This window comes from Microtus pennsylvanicus, chromosome 9, assembly GCF_037038515.1.
Source record: "Microtus pennsylvanicus isolate mMicPen1 chromosome 9, mMicPen1.hap1, whole genome shotgun sequence".
Lineage (NCBI taxonomy): Eukaryota > Metazoa > Chordata > Mammalia > Rodentia > Cricetidae > Microtus > Microtus pennsylvanicus.
Genome location: NC_134587.1, coordinates 98,878,104 through 98,897,100, shown reverse-complemented (window position 1 = coordinate 98,897,100; position 18,997 = coordinate 98,878,104). Strand labels below are relative to the sequence as shown.

The 18,997-nt window shown below is 39.4% G+C and overlaps 1 protein-coding gene across 1 annotated transcript in view; it reads left to right on the top strand.

Annotated features, from left to right (window-relative positions):
• Window positions 1–18,997, top strand: part of LOC142857840 (serine/threonine-protein kinase Nek1-like) — a 113,602-nt gene that overhangs the window by 91,023 nt on the left and 3,582 nt on the right. The window contains exons 18-19 of the mRNA XM_075986862.1: window positions 2,206–2,426; window positions 17,331–17,470. Of these exons, the coding sequence (XP_075842977.1) occupies window positions 2,206–2,426; window positions 17,331–17,470 (361 nt within the window). The remainder of the gene's footprint in view (window positions 1–2,205; window positions 2,427–17,330; window positions 17,471–18,997) is intronic.

The window sequence follows — 18,997 nt, the reverse complement described above, 5'->3', positions numbered from 1 at the left end:
CTGTGCCTTTTTATTGGTGAGTTGAGTCCATTGACATTAAGTGATATTAATGACCAGTTAAGTCCGGTCACTTTTTTAGTCGTAGAGTTTGTGTGTTTCCCTTCTTTGATTTGTGTTGGTGAAGGGTCTCTAGATGTTTGACTTATTGTGGTCATTGTTGGACTCCTTGGTTAGTGATTTTCCTTCTATTACTCTCTGTAAGGCTCGATTTGTGGGTGCATATTGTTTAAATTTGTTTTTATCCTGGAAAATTTTATATTCTCCATTTATAGTGAACGAAAGCTTGGCTGGGTATAGTAATCTGGGCTTGCATCCATGGTCTCTCAGTTTCTGCAGTACATCTATCCAAGACCTTCTGGCTTTCATGGTTTCCATGGAGAAGTCAGGTGTAAGTCTGATAGGTTTACCTTTGTGAGTAATTTGGCCTTTTTTTCTTTGCAGCTCTTAATATTCTTTCCTTATTCTGTATGCTTTGTGTTTTGATAATTATATGGCGAGGGGATGTTTTTTTTTTTTTGATCCAGCCTATTCGGTGTTCTGTATGCTTCTTGAACCTTCATAGGTATATCTTTCTTTAGGTTGGGAAAGTTTTCTTCTATAATTTTATTAAGTATATTTTCTGGACCATTGAGCTGCACTTCTTCTCCTTAATCTACTCCTATTATTTTTAGGTTTGGTTTTTTTATTGTGTCCCATATTTCCTGAATGTTTTGTGATGAGAGTTTGTTGGACTTGCTGTTTTCTTTGATCAGTGTGTTTATTTTCTCTATGCTATCTTCAGAATCTGAGATTCTTTCTTCTAACTCTTGTATTCTGTTCTTATGCTTGTTTCTGTAGACTCTGTTTGTTTACTTAAGTTTTCCATGTCTAGCCGGCCCTCTGTTTGTGTTTTCTTCTTTGCCTCCATTTCAGTTTTCAAGTCCTGAACTGTTTCCATTATCTGTTTGATTGTTTTTCCTTGGTTTTCCAGGGTATCATTCACTGATTTATTCAATCCTTCAAACTTTCTGTTATATTTCTCATCCATTTCTATAAGGGCGTTTTTTACATGCTGTTTAAGGGCATCAATCACTTTCATGAAGTCAATCTTTTCTACTTCTTCTTGATTAAGGTGTTCATGTCCTCCCGTTGTGAGGTCGCTGGTTTCTGATGGCTTCATGTTGCTTTTCAGCTTGTTGGGCGAATTCTTGCCTTGGCGTCTGCCCATCTCTTCTTCCAAATGCTCCCTTATGGATCTTCTTTTACCGGATCAGGTCTCCTTGCCTACCCAACTCTGGCTCTCCCCAATGTTGGCTCTCCTGGCACCGAGAGATCAGGTCTCCGTGCTGGTTGGGCAGGTCGCAAACAAAGCACCTTCCCTGCTTGGTGCAGGCAGGCCATAGAAACAAAGGAACTCCCGTCCCCCGCTTGGGTGCCCCGAGGATTCAGACCCAGTGCCCAGACAGGCTGGGCTGGGTGATGTTATGTACCGAAAGAGGGCGGTGGGGCCGAAGTGGGGAGGGTTCTGGATGGAAGCTGGGTGTGCTAGGAAGAAAGAGGCGGTATGCCAGGAGTAGAGGCCCTGCAGAGAGCCCAAGAAGGATAGGGGGCCAAGGAACCTCTGAGCTCCCCGTCCCAGGCTGGCGCCGTGGGGCCAGAAACTCACCCCAACGCTGGCTCTCCTGGCGCCGAGAGATCAGGCCTCCGTGCTCGGAAAAATTGATTTTCTAAATTGTATTTTTACATTTCTTTATTTTAAAACTTCCAATACAATAAAAATATATATGAAATTGAAATGTTATATCTCCTTAATGGTTATTTATAAGATAGTATACAGTATACTTATATGTATACTTTCATTTTGTTTACCTGGTATGAGTTTTTTTTAATTCATTTTTAATTAAAAAATATTTTATATGGCTGAGTGTTTTGTCTGCATATAAGTAGTATTTGTTCCACATTTGGTCATGGTACCCACAGAAGCCAGAAGAGTATGGCATGTCAGATTCGCTGGAACTGGAGTTGAAGATGGTCGCGAGCTGCTATGCTGGGTCCTAGGAGCCAAACCCAGGTCTCCTGCAAGAACAGCAAGTGTTTTAGCACCAAGCCATCTCTGCAGATCTTAGGATGGGATGCGTGTTAAATATTATATGATACTTGCTGATATTTTTAGAATTTTAAGTGCTATTCTATAAATTTATGATATAATCTCTTTTTATTCCACAGAGCCTGCAGTAGATGATTCTCAGCAGTCTAGATGTGACGTAGAGAAGTCAGTACCACCAGAACCATTCTTCCAGAAAGTGGCTCATTCTGAGCACTTGAGCGTAGTTCAGTCAGAACCAGTTTCACTCCAGTCTCACTCTGATTCACCACCAAAAACTAAAACCAAGAACTCCTTACTGATTGGGCTTTCAACTGGTCTATTTGATGCAAACAACCCAAAGGTAAGTGTGGTCTCATTTGGATGATGCTGTCTCTCCACTGATAGCATTGCCTGATGGCCAGTGCTGGCTTTTAATTGATTCAAAACCCAAACAAGTACAAACAAAAGCGACAGAATGTCCTGACTTTACTGGATATTGGCTAAGGCTCTTTTTAGTGGTACTAACAAATAGCTTTGGAGCTCTGGTTCTCTCTCAATAAATATCCTTCTTGGGGAATAAGACAGAGTTTATAGCAGCCACTCCGAGTTGCTCATCTGAGGAATTGTTTTCTCAGCTACCATTCAATGTTACCACACATCAGGTCCCACAGCAAATGCCAATACCTCCAGCTAAAGGATGTGGCTGTTTCAGCAACCTTGATATTCCTGTGATTCTGTTGAGAGGGGCCAGAGGAGAGGTGTAAGTCCTTTCCTGATAGTTCTTTGGACTCCTGCACACCACTCTGGCTCTTGTGGTTTTCACTCTTTTATGGGCAGCTTCATTCTACAAGTAGGACTGTGTGGTGCAGAGTGGATACAGCTTCCATCTGGATTCTCTTAGCTCCTCCGCCTGCTTCCCTGCAGAGCTCTCCTCTGGATTTGTAAATTCATTTGCCTACTTTACTTATATGTAATTTTACATATGTATACCTACCAAAATATGTCATGTATATTGTTTGTGTAGCTCTTTTTATTGTGTATATTGCAATATTACAAATATTGTTTTGATTGTTTTGGTATTATTAAAAATAAGTATAACTTAAAGTCTCTTTTTCCATTAATTGTTGTTAGCATGCACATATATATATATATATATATATATATATATATATATATATATATATATGTATTCCTTAACATAGCCTGCCCAGTCTTGTCTGCTACTTGTATGTTGTTTCAGGGCAAACCTCATGGTATTGAATCACCAGTTGATGTGCTGCTCCCTGGTGAAGACTGCTTGTCTCACTCTCAGTATTCCCTAGTTGCCTGTAGTTTTTTGTGTAAGACTGAGGCCCGCCTTCCCTTCTGCTTTGGCATCGCTGTTATTGTTGTTCTTATTCAGCTCATGCTTTAGCAGTCTCACTGCTAAGGCATGGGTGTAGCTCCTGACCTTCTTACTAAGAGATGCTATCTTATAGCAAACTCCCTGATCCTCTGGCTCGTACACCTTCCTGCTCCTTCTCTGAGCATTAGCTGAGGGTTGTTTGGTAGGTGTATCCATTGGGGCAGGACTCCATAACTCTGCACTTTTGCTTGTTGTTTTCTGTGTTGGTCTCATTCTATTGCAAAGAGAAGCTTTCTTGGTAAAAAGTAAGGACTGCACTTACACTCTTAGAGTATAAAGATAAACATTTAGAATATACTTAAGGGTTATCCTGGTTTAGTAAAGTGGAGGATGTAGGTTCTTCTCCAAGATCTATGACTTCACTAGCCATGGTTAATTGGCTAGGTTTCCAGTGCCAGGTGTGATTTTCCTCTTGTTGAGTGGGTCTTAAGTCTGATTAGCGAGTTGCTGGTTATCGTCAAGGTGTGTGTGCCACTACTGCACCCTTAAAGTTACCGTGCCGTGCTGGTCATTGTTGTGGTTCGTAGGCATCATAGCTGGGTATAACTGTTGTTTTTCCCCTATTTTTGGAAGCTTGCATGAAACGTTCTGGTTCTATGAAAGCTAGTCATCAGAGCAGTTCTTCAGGTCAGTTCCAGCTGAGAGGCATCTGGGCCGTGCTTTAGCAATAGGGACACTCCACCTTGGGACTGGGAGGACAGTCAAGGGCTATAATGTCAGTTCCAGCTGAGAGGCATCTGGGCCGTGCTTTAACAATAGGCACACCCCACCTCGGGACTGGGAGGACAGTCAAGGGCTATAATGTTTTAGGAGTCAGTCTCTTGGAGAATCCTGACCTGGTGTTGGGAATTCTGTTAGATTACTTGTAACACATTCTTAGCAGTACATTTCTATCATTGGACCTCTGTCTCTATTAATCCTATAATTATTTTCATAAAATAAATTTCTACAAGTAAAATCCAAAATTTATAATGGCTAAATTATTTCTATTTAAGAAATAGTTTTGTGGCTAGAGAAATTGCTCAGTTAGTAAAGTGTAAGCTTCAATACCTGAGTTTGAACGTCCAGCACCCACGTAGAGCCGGGCAGGGTAGTACCCAGCTGAAATCCTAGTGCAGGAGGATCGCTGGCATTGCTGTTGAGCCAACCTAATCAAATTGGTGAGCTCCATGTTTGGTGAGATCATGACTCAAAAAATAAGGTAGAGAGAAATGTAGGCCTCCTGTCTACACACACACACACAGAATAGGTTTTGTGCTATTAAAATTCCTCAAAAATGAATGAAGTATATCCATTTCTCCATGTGCTAAAAAGCACCATTATAATTTACTTAAAAGTATCTCTTTAATGAAAAATTAAGTGTTTGCTTAAATTCATATTTTTATATCTGAAATTGACTGTTTTGTCTATTTGCTCCTATATATAATTAAATTGCCAGAATTCTTTAATTTTTAACTGTGTTTCAAAATAACATCATTTTGTTTTTCAATCTAGTTGAGTGTCCTTTTTATTGGTAAAGTATTTAATTATGTTTCTCTTAAACCTAGCAATGTTCAATTCTGTTGCTTACTCTAAATAGCAGACATTAGAAGATGTAAACTACCAGAACAGTTTTATAGTCTTCAGCATTAAACCCAAAGGTTATCAGACATAAGCGCTATCATATTACTATATGTAATTGTGCACGTGTGTCTGTAGGCGCCAGTAGTCAAACTCAGGCATTGTTCCTTAGACATTGTGCACTTTGGTTTTTGAGATAGCGCCTCTCATTGGCCTGGAGCTTCCCAGTTAGGCTAGGCTGGCTCACCACCACGCCCAGGAATCCCTGTCTCTGCCTCTCAGCACTGAGATTACAAGCACACATCACATGGTAAGCGTTTTACATGGGTGCTGGAATCAAACTCAAGTCCTCATGTTTGTTTGGCAAGCACTTTAATCGGAACCATTCGCCAGCTCCCCATGTGCTTTCTGTATAGCTGTCATTAGCCCGAGCTTTTGAATTTATTGCTATTTACTAGGTTAATATTCACATTATTTGATGCTTTTGAATATTGGTGTCCTCTTAAAACTTTAATTGAGCTTAAAAACTTCTATTTGAACTGCTTACTCTGGAAGATTTTAGCCATAATGCAGATATTGTGTAGATTTCTGTGAGAGAAGAGGCAAGAAGGAAAACAGAAGAAACCTAGCAATCCATGGCCGTTTCAGACTAGAACAAAAGTTTTCACGCCCATTCTGAGATCAGGAAAGCCGTCACTGGGCCAGTGTAGTGAACAGTGAGATTGATGATGGTAGTCAAAACTTCATAACTGAACCATTAAAGTAAAAATTATAAGTAATCCATTAAACTAAAATAGTGTGACCTAACTTCTTACAACGATTTTCACTGCTCAATCAGGTCTTTTTGTATTAAGTTAAATTACTTGTGTCCTTTTTCTCACAAAGTCTTCTCTCACCCACTTGCCTTCTCAGGGGCTTTGTTCCATTGCTTTTCTGCTCCGGCCCATCTTTTCTATAGTGGATCATTTCTTCAGTGTCCTAAGAAATCTCATCGTAAAATGCAAGCCTGGCTTGACCACATGTCTTGTTTACTCACCCACCATCTGTTTCTCTGCTATTCATGTCTACACATCTTAAATATGCTGTAGTCTCTACACATGCATTCACTCCCAAGTACATTCTTTCTGCACGGCTTTCGACTAACCTGCTCTTGTCGAGGTCAGCAGTTGGTAGTACACTGCCATTCCTGAACCCGTTCTCTCCTTTCTTGATGCTGCTACTTCTCAGCAGCATTGTTACTGCGCTGTACTGGACGCCGTGCTCTCCAAGTTCGTCTCTGAACTGCTGTTGACTCTGCGGTCTCCTTTGGTTGTAGCTCCTATGCTACAAATCCTTTTTTTTCCCTAAGTTTATTTTTCAGCTGTCAAATAAAATGTTCTATATCAGTTAAATAAGTTGATAGTGTTGTTCAAGGCTCCTATATCTTTGCTGATTTTTTTGTATACTTGAGCTGTCAATTGCTAAATGAAAATTGAAATATTTATCTATACTTGTACTATTTCTTAATTGTGTCAGCTTTGTATTCTATGCATTGTAGAGTTCTGCTAGTGAATAAAAATGTAGTATTGTCTTCTGGATGAATTGATATGATATTATTTTGACATGTCCTTTGATAGTGATCTATAAGACTTAAAAGCTTTGCCAGTTTTTTTTTTGTGTGTATTAAGTACTCAGAAAGAACGGTGAAATTGCCATTCAGTTACAATTAAATTAAGAATTCTTATGGCTTCTTGAACCCACACCTTTATTTGTATGAAGTGAATCTTGCTATTTCTAGTCATCACCTGATCTGAAGTCTACAGTGTCTGGCTTTCATACAGTCATTCCCTCTTTCTTAGTTTACCCTTTGTACTGAATAGAAATGTTTACATCCTTGTCTACTTTTATTTTATATATAAAGTAGTTTTCTCCTAGTAAGAGTCCAGTTTTGCTTTTTTTAAAAAAAAATCTTTGTGCATATGTGTGTGTCTGCATATTTATGAGAATACACATGTGGAGGCCAAAGGACCTTGAGACAAGTGTCTTGTTGGCTACTATAGTAGGCCAAGCTGGCTGACCCAGAAGCTCCCAGGAAGTCTCCTATTCCCTCCCATAGGGGCTGTAAATAGTACAACCATATTGGCCTAACCTGGGTTCTGGAAATCCAAACTCAGATTTTTTTACACTTGAACAGCAAGCACTGGACCAACTGAGCCATCTACCCTGCCAAAGTCTTACTTCGTAACCAGTATGAAATCTCTTTAACATAAGCATCCATATGATGTCATTAATGTGACTGGATTTGCACCTGTGATTCTACTTGTCTACTTCTTTTGTTCAAAACAGAAACAAAATAGCAGAGCTTTTATTATTTTTTCTTTATTTGGGATTCAGTGTTTTTAGGATTTCATCTACTCTTTCTACTAGTAGCTTCCTCATATACTTCTTTTAAAAAATTAAATGATCATTCTGCTTTCAAAATAAATCTTTAGCTTCTCATAAATTCTCTTCCAGTAATATTGTACAACTTGGTGTGTAATTGAGAACCTCACAGTGTTACTGCTGCTTCCATCTTTCTGCCTACCTCTGTGTACTTTTTTCTTCCACTTTGAGAAGCAACATTTCTTCTCTAGGCTGTTGATAGCTTTTTTTCTTTTTTCCATACTCAGTTTTTTAAATTTATTTATTTATTAGTGATTTCTGTCTCTTCTCCGCCACTGTCTCTTATTTCTCTTCCCCTCCCCCAATTAAGTCCCCCCCCAGCCCGAAAAGCAATCAGGGTTCCCTGTCCTGTGGGATGTCCAAGGAACCCCCACCTCCATCCAGGTCTAGTAAGTTGAGCATCCAAACTGCCTAGGCTCCCACAAAGCCAGTGCATGCAGTAGGATCATCCATACTCAGTTTTAAAGAATATATCTACTAGATATAGGGTTATGGTCTTCAAGATTACACTTGTTTTTGACAAGTTTGTCAGGGAGTAATCCTCATTCCCTTGTATTTAGTGTTCCTTTTAGTATTCAACTAATTTAGAGTACAGGTGTATGTATATCCTTCTTGGAAACTGCTTATTCATTTTCTGACCCAAATAATAACACAGAAACTATATTAATTACAGCACTGTTTGTCCACTAGCTTAGGCATATTCCTAGCTAGCTCTTACATCTTAAATTACCTTTTTCTATTAATTTGTGTATTTCCACAAGGCTGTGGCTTACTGATAAAGTTTCAGCATCTCTCTCCTTCAGCAACTACATGCTTTTGTCTTCTTTCCTCCTCTATCTCTACTTGAAATTCCCACCTTGCTGTATTCTGCCCTGCCATAGGCCAAAGTAGCTTCTTTATTAGCCAATGATAATAAAGTATATTCATAGCATAGAGAGGGGAATCTCCCATCAGAGTCTTTTGATGGTATAGTTGTCATCAAGTCTTTAAACCTTTGGCTATTAGTTTTGTGCCTTTTCTACTGTCTTCCTGAGTCCAATTACATACATATTAGACTACTTGATACAATGTCATAAGTTACTGAACCTTCGTTCATTTTGGTTTTCCATGGAGTAGATTTTGTCATGTGTTCAAATTTGCCTGTCTTCCTTTCTATAGTAATAAGCTATTCTCATTCAATAAAAAAGTCATTTAAGTATTGCTTTAGCATACAAGTTTCTGTTTTTATCTACTGGTTTTCCTACTAGTTTAGGGTCTTTTCATCTTGCTCCTCATATGTTCTGTAATTGTTTAAAGCTGGGCATCATAAATATCACATGGCGAGTATCTAGGGTCTGTTGTCATACTTTTAACATGTGTTGGGCTTTTTCAGAGAGTCCATTTACCTCTCAGTCCATTTTATATTTTCAAGCTTTTTCAGCTTTACTGGAGCAGATATAAAATTATTTACCATAGAGCTAGTTCAGCTTGTTACCTCTGACCTTCTGCGGCCTCCACAGCATGCCCAGATTCTCATTGAAGACACTCCTCACATCTGGTCAAAGTTCAGTCGTCTCCTCTACCTGCATGAGCCTTGAGAATTCTTCAGCCTTCTTAACCAGTCTTCCTCACCCCATTTCCATCTGTAACCTTTTGCCCCAATTCAAACCAGAGCCGTTTTTAATGTTAGACACTCTGCATGTACATGTAAGATCTTGCAGGTTTTGCATCCTTTTTGCCTAGTGGAACTCAATCTTCATTTTGTTAGTCTAGGAAGTTCACACAGACTTCAGGTATGTCCTTTCAGACAGAAGACCAGTTTAATGGCTGGATACACCTCATTTGTTTCTGTCACCCCAGAATCACTCTCTTAGTTGCATGTTGTTTAGTGTCTACGTTGTTTTATCTGTTTTATCCAGTTTTCTAGTTGTTTTGTGGGAGGCTAAGTCTAGCCCTTGATAGTCTTTCACAACAAGAACAGGAGTCCTCAGTAGATAAATGTTAGTTTGTCAAGGCCATATCTTGAGCCTTTCTGCTGGCACTGCCCCACAAATACTCTCTGACCTTAATTAAAGTGGGGACACATTTTATTAATCAAATCTTTGTGCTGTCACCTGCATATTTAGTCCACCCACTAGCCATGTCATCCAGTTGGTTTTTAACTAATCTTCCTCATTCTGTTTCTTTGCCCCAATTCAAACCTGAAGCATTTTTAATGTTAGCTATTATATCACACCAGTACTATGCTTAAGACCTGAGATTTTCTGCTGCTGTTAAATTGCATTCCTTCTTCACCATGGTCTGTAAAATTTGACAAGACATTAACCACCTCTCTGACTCACCTCCCAGTTGCTCTCATCCTCTTTCCCCTTGATAGTCAAACCCTTCCTATGTTAGAGACTTTGCCTTGACCCAGACTGAGCTTCTCTTTGTTCTTTTCAATTCTAACGCATTTTTACAGTGTTTCTCTGTAGCTTTGGAGGCTGTCCTGGAACCAGCTCTTGTAGACCAGGCTGGCCTCGAACTCACAGAGATCTGCCTGCCTTTGCCTCCCGAGTGCTGGGATTAAAGGCATGTACCACCAAAGTCCAATGAATTCTAACTCATTTTTTACTTTCAGGTATCATTTCTCAAATGTTATCTTCACAAGCCTTGAGCACAGTAATTTCCATCCAAAGTTACCTTTTTATTTATTTTATAATTCATAGAATTCATCTTATTTTTTGTTTATCTTCCGCTAGAATATTATCTCCTTCAGGCTAAGAACCTTACTTACAAATTTTACACACACCAACACACACACATACACACACATATTCATAGTTATAGCCCATGCCTTATAATATAATGAATGATAGATAAATATTTGGTAACTAAATGGATGAATAGCAGACATATGGCCCTCCCTGCCATAGCAGACTGAAACTATGCATCAAGATAAATATTCCCTCCCTTTAAAAAATGTACATATGAGCCAATGAAATGATTCAATGAGTATATGTAATTACCTCCAAGCCAGACAACCCAAGTTCAGTACCCAGGACCCACATGGTTAAAAAAATAAAAAAACCAACAACTCCTGCAAGTTATCCTGTTGCTTCCAGTAGTGCACCATGGCACACAAATGTGTACCTACCCACATACAAACATATAATTTAAAAATTTAAATATATACATACATGAACATAATTAAAATAGTGATGAGTGAGACTGCTGGTTCATATTCTAGCTAAAGTCTTTTAGTTGTTTAAGTGCCTTAGTTTCTCATATGTAAAGTAGGGGTAATAATGGTTTGTTGCCCATAGAATACTAAAAGAGTGAGACCAAGTAAGTGAAGCACTTATGTTCTGCTTGTTTTTCTAGCTGTGTACTCAGTAAGTGTTAGATGCCATCACCAAGGAGGATGAGAATTACAGGAACTCTTAGCAGTTGCAGGAGTCTCTAAGACAGTAATTGTGCACTGTAAGCTTTGTTTATTTCATTGACCTCAAAGTACATTCCTATAGATAATAATATACATTTTTTAAAGCTCTGAGGAAGGCATTTCTACTGTAATGAGGGGTAAGCAGGTTGTATTTAACATGATTAAACATTACACAGGATGTACAGTCAAAATTACATGGTACCCTGTTAATATGTACAATTTTTATGTTTTCATGTATCAATAAAATCAATTTAAGAAAATAAAACTAGTTAACAAATAAACTGAAAAAAAGAAACTGAAGTACATTCTTGATTGTGCTTCATCTTTCAATATCCAGTACATATAAAAAAGTTAGTTCCTAAAAGGCATTGTGTATACTAGAAATATTCACATCAGGAATTTATTCACCTATGATAGTTACTAAATGCAAGATCTATTAGCACAAAAAGATTTGTCTTCAGTTTATGCTAATATTCCTTTGTGGCCTCGCCTTGCTTTGTGCACAGCATGAGAAACTCTCCAGAAAACTTTATGTATTCGTCTTAAGAATGTCATTGCAAATGTTGTTTGGCACATCTGTGTCTTACATGGTCCTAAACTGGGATAAGTGAATCATTAGCATCAATTCAGTCGATGCTTATCAAGTGGTAGTGTATGCTAGGTGCTCTGTTTATAGTAATGATACGATGTTTGTAAACTGAGTTAAGTAAATCATTTGCATCCATTCAGTAGATGCACATCAAGCTGTACTGTATGCTAGGTGTGATGTTTATAATAATGATGTGATGTTTGTAACCAAGAGAGGGAGTGAATAAGTGGAAAACAGTTGTGACAGTTCCTATAGTGGAGAAATGAAAATGGATAGTGTGCCAGCAAAGAAGAAATGCTTACGTCTGCATTAGGGTTAAGAAAGGAAGGTTTGGTGCAGAAGTTTGAAAGGTCTGGGCCTTCAAAAGCATTTAAAGCAAACCAAGTTGGCATGGAGCAGCACAGTATGCTTGAGGTCCTGGGCCTGTGAAGGAGCTGAGGCTGGAGCAGACTGGCCAGTTAAGAACTCCAGCTGCTCTTCTCAGCTTGATTTCCAGAACCCACATACATGGTGGCTCACTGTGTGTAACCGCAGTCCCAGGGAATCGAGGGGTCTCCACAGACATGGTGGCTCACTGTGTGTAACCGCAGTCCCAGGGAATCGAGGGGTCTCCTCTGGCCTTCGCAGTTACTGTACACATGTGATACACAGACTGGCATGCAGGCAAGCACTCACACACATTAAAAAGGAAAAACCAAAACTTTGTTAAAATCTCAAAGTGTGAATAAAGTAGTTTACCAGTCATTTTTGTTCCTAATCAATAGTTTTCAAATGTGTGGCTTAGTCAGAGCTTTGTGGGTGGGACGGGTAGGGGGAGATTGTATATGTATTTTTTCAAATAAGAAACACACTTTCTGAAGAGATCAAAGTGTTTGTCGGCTCAGATTATTCCTGTCTCCTTGCTCGTCTTCTATCCTCTGCCGCAGAGCTTAATAGACATGTCTTCAGAAGCCCAAGAGTCAGGAAATACTAAGGCATACATCGAATGTACTTTAAATAGGTCGTTTTGCAAAGCCCAAATGTAGTATTAGTTAACTGAATTGTACAGTTATGCACACACACGGATAGTAATTAGTGTTTTAGTTGATCACTGTAAGACAGGTCAGGTAAGGAGAGTAATACTTTGATGGCCGTTGTCCATCAGTGGGGATGTAAGTGATGGCTGAAGCAAGCACAAGTCTATTCTGCCTTTCACACTATTTCCTTATACAGTGGTCCAGACAAGTTGAAGACTATACCCAAGTACATGAATTGTAGTTAAGACTGTGTATTATCCATCAGCGAGCCATTAGCAACTGCTATAGTAGTCGCTAACGTTAAGTAAAAGATTTATCTATGTCATAGTCAAAGTGAAATGAGAGTTATAAACTGTGCTGCATTTCTGAGGCTAGGAAATATGAGTTGTTTAGGGGAAGCTTTTCCTGGTTTTGGCTCTGGAAAGATTTCTCTTCTGGAGGTTTCTTTGTACAGGACTCATTTTCCACCCAGGCTGGCTGCAAGCTCTCTACTTGTCTGTCTGTGCTTGCCGAGGACAGGTGTGCGTCAGCACAGCTGCTGCCTCCTTTAGATTTAGGAGTAAGTGATGGCTTCACGTCTGTTTCTTCTGCAAACAGAGAAGCACACTTCCTAAGGGAATTCAGTTCAGTGGGTTGGTTTTTAAAATGTGGGTATAACAGTAAATGGATAGTCTCAACAGTAAATTTCAGAAAGTCTAAATAAACTTACACTTTCCTCAGGATCTTGCTGGATTATCAGAGGAACAAAGCCCTTGCTTTTCTAACAGGCCCATTTTACAGTGTGGCTCACAACAGTGGTTACGCTTGTGGTGTCCTGCAAGGGCATAGATATGTGGGTGGTTGACTTAGATAGCAAGTAAGGAGATGAAAAGGTTAATACTTTGATAGAGATGAACTAATTTCACCAAGACTCTAGCCTGGACAAGTAACTAGTCACTTTGTTGAAGGTGGAGGAATTTCTAGTCAAACTTCTTTATAGAATTTTGTGTTCTACCGGTAGAGTATTCATTCTAAAAAATTCTTCAATATGGAGTATTTGAGGTACAGAATACCCATGTGTCTGGACAGAGTTGAGAAAGATATACTTTTGGCATGCACAGTTGGCCTGGCCGTTTCCTGGGCTGTTTGAATCACTTTATGTCTCCTCCTTTGCTATTCGAAATAGTAGCAGTGCTTCCAGAGAGCGTCAGGTGTGAGTCTCGATGCCTTTATGATAAACTGTTATTATGAATGCTTTGTCACACACAATTGCAAACAGAGAGACAACTACAGAGCTTGAGTGGGCAGCATCCAGTTAGACTGTGACAGGGCAGCTAGTACAGTTTTGTTCTTTTACTCTCTGACAGAATGAAGTACCAGTTATGATCTGGCCCATGCCTAGTTTGTGGGGGGAAAGATCATATTTTTGGAGTAATATGGAGTATTCTTAATTTTCTGTTGTTACTAGAACAATCTAACTCACTAAAATTCAAGCAAATGCATATTTAGGACTAGAAAACAGCCCCTGTTTCCATTATCTCTTGAGTAATTCAGCCTACTTTGATTTTACGAAGATGGCTAATAAATGTATAATACTAATTATCCATATAGGATAATCAACTTTGCCAACCATGTGTGCAGTCTCCTCCATGTTGTTTCAGCAATGGTAGCATAACAATGTCATGCTCATAATCCTGTTGTTACCCATACACAAGACAACTTGTCCACAGTCATATAGTGAACTCCTGTAGCCATTAGGTGCCAGAGCTATTCCCCAGAGGTTTTCACCCAAGAATCCTGCTTTCATATTGCAGCAATGCCTACAAGAACTTGTAGAGAGAAAAACCTAAACTTTGTATTTGTAATGACTGTTAAGGAAAATTATTGGTGTATTTCCTCCCTAAATTACTAATGTTTTCAGGGTTGATTCATTCCATGAGAACAAAAGGAGTGCAGTAGGCAACTATGTCTTAACTCCTTTTCAAATTCTCAGCCTTAAGATTGCAAGAGAGAGACTGGGGGAGAGAGAGAAGGCACAAGAGTCAGCCAGATGACACCCACAGCATCGGTTCTCTTTCTGGTACAGCTAGAAGTGTCTGGTTCTACCGCAGTGAGCAGCCCTCGAATCAGCATGAGCTTCATCCGTTTGAGCTCCAGCTTCAAGACACTCTAAGTTAGACCTGCTTTTTCCTGAGTACATGTCAATCTTTTACGTTGAAATCCATTTTTAAATAATAAACATCTCTTTTAATAATGTCAGCAGTTATTTATAAAAAATAAAGGTTCCTGAGGGAACAATGTTGAGTATTTATGGTAGTAATCAGAGGCTGAACAAAATGCCCCCATAGCAAACTACTATATAGTATAGCTAGAGGATTACTAACTCATAGTTTATATTAAAACTTAAAAGGATTAAAAGAATTCTTTGATGTAGAATTTGATGTGCAGTCAGTAGTAACACTGACACTTAAGTCATTCACTGCTTTATGTGATTCCCCTATTTCTAGGGGGAAAAAGCTAATTAATACTAAAAGTGAAGACAACATAGCGTTGGAAATGTAAGCTTCCCTAAAGCCTTGCTCTTGTTTAAGTTTATAACAGTGCCAAATGCACTGAAGAGTTGAGGGGAAATCCATACCTGAAGTAAGCGCTCAAGCAGTGCTTTGAATCACCTGGTCTGTTTAGGATTTCTTTCCATTGGAGCTAAGACAATAGAATATACTGTAAGCAACATAAAAAAGCCAAGAGAATCAAAACAGAAAAACGAAGGGATCTAGGACTATACCTCAGGGGTTTAATCTGGGTTTAACGTGCTCACGGCCTTAGCACCAGCAGATGAGAACAGAAATGTTCTGATATAATGTTTTTCCTGCGGAGAAAGATGAGGATCCATTTAAAACCTAAAGCCAGACTGCAGTGGCAGCACGTAACTGCAATCCCACGTGCTGCAGAGGGCAAGGCAGGAAGACTGTTAACTTCAGCCCAGCCCAGACAGCATCTACACAGATGCATGCAGTCTGTGAAGGAGGCCTACAAGGAGTTCTGTCGACACAAAGGTGTGTCCTACAAATACACCAGGAAATGAGTATTATCCTTGAGAAGAGCTAAGGTGTCAAATTACATGGCCCCTTGAAATACTGTCCTGATGGAATTATTTCATGATAGGATATAAAGTTATATTAATATGCGTAGTGGCACATACATGGAACTGTAGAATTTGGTCAACAGAAGCAGAAGGTTTACATCCTAGACTAAGTATTGGGAGGTATTTTAACTACTGAAAGGTGTAAACTAAAATTGGGATGTACTTCTTTTAGATAAGCTAAAGTTTTCTCAGCTTAAATATATGTATGGCATTCTCAAGTATAAGTATATAATTAATTTATTCTCTTCCTTTTTGTTGATTAGCAATCAACCTGAGTAGATTATTGCAAGATGCCTACTTTATATCTTCTGGCTTATTATATAAGCTGCATGTGGGTGCAGCTGCAGCAGCCTCAGCACTGGTGGCAGTGGGAGGCACTGGGAGAGACGCCTCAGCAGCCCCGCTGCTGTCACTCAGTGCTGTAGCAAGTGGGATTTGTTTTGTTGTTTTTGTTGTTGTTGTTAACCATTTTTGCTAGTTTCACCGGTTTGTAACTGATAACCATTTCCCTTAATTGCTCTAATATATGAACTATGTCCAAATAATAGGAACATATCCTTTGTTATTCTGAAAAGGTTGCACTAATAAGATTGACCAGATATGCAAATTTCCATTAATACATTAAGCATTGCGTTCTCTTCAAAGCCTTCCCTCTAACACCTCGTTATTTTCAGGGCCTGGTACTCAAATTCTACTATCAGATTCCTCTAGGAACTTGTGTTTACAGTTACTTGTCTCGTGTCCTGACTGTCACATTCTAATTGTTGAAAGGCTGGCTAGTAGAGACTTCCTGGTATTCCTGCTCTTGTCCAACACTAATCGAAATGTCAACACCTACACTGTATGTGATTTTTCTTAGCACAGTTGGCTGAGTTCCTTCTCAGTGTTGTTATAAGTGGTTCAGAGCTTGTCCTTACAGCCGTCTCTTTGACCCCACTCAGCCCTGTTCTGGGGGATGCAGTCAGGGTTGTCTTTACACTGATGGAAGGTCCCTGGTTTAACAAACCACATAGGTAGCAGCAGCTCCTAGGAGCAAGTGGTGCGCATTGTACACCACTTGTACAATTGTATCCGATTGTACATGATAGTGGCTCAGCACAGTCCAGACAATTCTCTTCTGCTTTCAACAAGTCTGCACAGGGAGAGTTGACCCGGTAAGGTGGGCGAACTACAGGATGGGTGAGAAAGAACAAGTGGGCACGTCTCACACCGCCTGATTCCCAGCAGACTTACTTTTCCAGGCCATGTGTGTCTCTGCAGAAACCACTCCCACTCTTTAAAGGGTGACCGGCACAATTTCTGTGCTAAAGCCCAGTCATTACTTACAAGTTTAGTTTTCTTTGTAAAAATAATCTAAAGCTGAATTTTTATTCTAAAATTTTTTTGATAATTTCTTATGAATTTGCATCATTGCCATCCCTCCATCCCTCTCCAGCTCCTTCGGTGTACTCCCACATCCTCCCAAACTCATGATCTCTTTATTATTATTATTATTATTATTATTATTATTATTATTATTATTATTATTATTATTATTGGCACACACAGATACATATGTATATTTGAGTTCATTTAGTGTTACTTATATGAGCCATATTTTAAGAAAATTAGTTTCTAACCTCAGGCAAGTCACCTTTGGATCCTTTAAATCTAAATACATAATTTAAATATTGTATTATCTCTGATTTTTGTCCTTCTGCTTTTAATTCTCTTCCTCCTAATAAGCAATCTGTCACCCTCTTTGTAGATGCTGAGGACGTGCTCACTCCCTGATCTTTCCAAGCTGTTCAGAACCCTGATGGACGTTCCCACTGTAGGAGATGTTCATCAGGACAGTCTGGAGATAGAGGAGCTGGAAGATGAGCACAGTAAAGATTCCGAAGACACGTGAGTACAAAGCCATTAACAAATGCGATTGCCGCTGTGATGTCTGAGCCTTTGAAGAGTCCAGAGAGCATGGCCTACAGCTGGCTTCTCATCACCCTTCAAGTTCTTACAACTTGGTCAAATACAGTCGGCCTCTTGATTCTGGATATCTGCTTCTAAATGATTACTACCTCATCTGATGCATATGAAACATTTATATTTGTGTTCACTGTCTTTTTCCCATTGACGTCCATCTAGTACACTGATGCGACTATAGTAAGAGATTACTAAATAGTGATTAAATTAATTTTCACAGGGTAATGACTACAGTCTCCATTATGCTAGGAATGAAGTGGGAAGTTGGGAAGTATTAAATGCTCCACATTTTCTCAGGAAAATGCCTGAAAGTTTCATATCTGCCTTGGACATGTTTCATTTTAGGCTGTGTCAGTGGTAAGGTAGAGTAGTTATTTTATTTGTGTGATATATGTGGGAGTGGGGGGCAGGGTAACCATGAGAGAGAGAGTGTATGTTGTGTGTAACTTCATTGTTTTCACAAAATTCCTATCTTGTGATTCATGTGGATTATAGAACTCAGGAAGTGTAACGATATTTCTGAAAGTAAAGGGAAATGTTGGCCAAGCCTCAGATAAAAATCATTCTTGACCTCTTCAGTTTTAGCCTTCCAAGCACGTCAGGCAAGTATCACTAACGTGGAGGAGCTAAAAGCTAAGTATCCTGTCATGAAGTGCTAGGAAAAGTGTCATGTAGGGTCTAGTGCTGAGGATGCAGGGCTGTAGCTCTGGGGTAGAGGAGCTTAGCTTGGGCGAAGCCCAGTTTGAGGCAGGATCGCTGCACCTGGCATTGGTACTTTGCAAGTTCCTAACAAGCTGTCCATTCTCATCAGTCCTCATAGAGACCTGTGAGTGATTGGGAGGGACGCTTTCGTCATGCTTCAGTGTGCTCACTGGCGGACATAATGTTTAGCACCTGGGTGGTTGCAAATTGCTAGGTAATGGATTTTGTGGAGGGTTTTTCCCAAATAGAACTAAAATGAACAGTTTTTAACTGAGCCAGCTGTAAACAAATTCTTCCTAAAGTACTATTCCAGATTTACTAGTTGTTTGTCACTGATAACTGATTTTGGTCCATGTAGTTATCAAGATTTTATAATGGGAAAGCAAACTAAAAACTAAATTTGGGACCAGATTTCAGATTATCTGACACAGGTTTTTGAATGCTGATTTCATAAAATATGAAATATTCTCAGGTTTTCCTTAGGGTGGCAGTCAGGCCAATCTCACTCATGACTCCAACATGCCGTGGCCAGTATTTACTCATGCTCACAGGTGGGGTTGATAGTCAACAGTCAGGTCCACAAAGTCCAATGGCTAGTCAGTGTACTAAGTACCAAATAAAGGTACTTCTGTGAAAATGATTGTTTTCTCTTTCCAGTAATGTAAAATGTCTTCAAGTCCGTACCTAGTGTTTGTATTGGGAGTTGAGTGTAAACTTCTGGGGAGGTCATCATGAGCATCCCTAATTTAG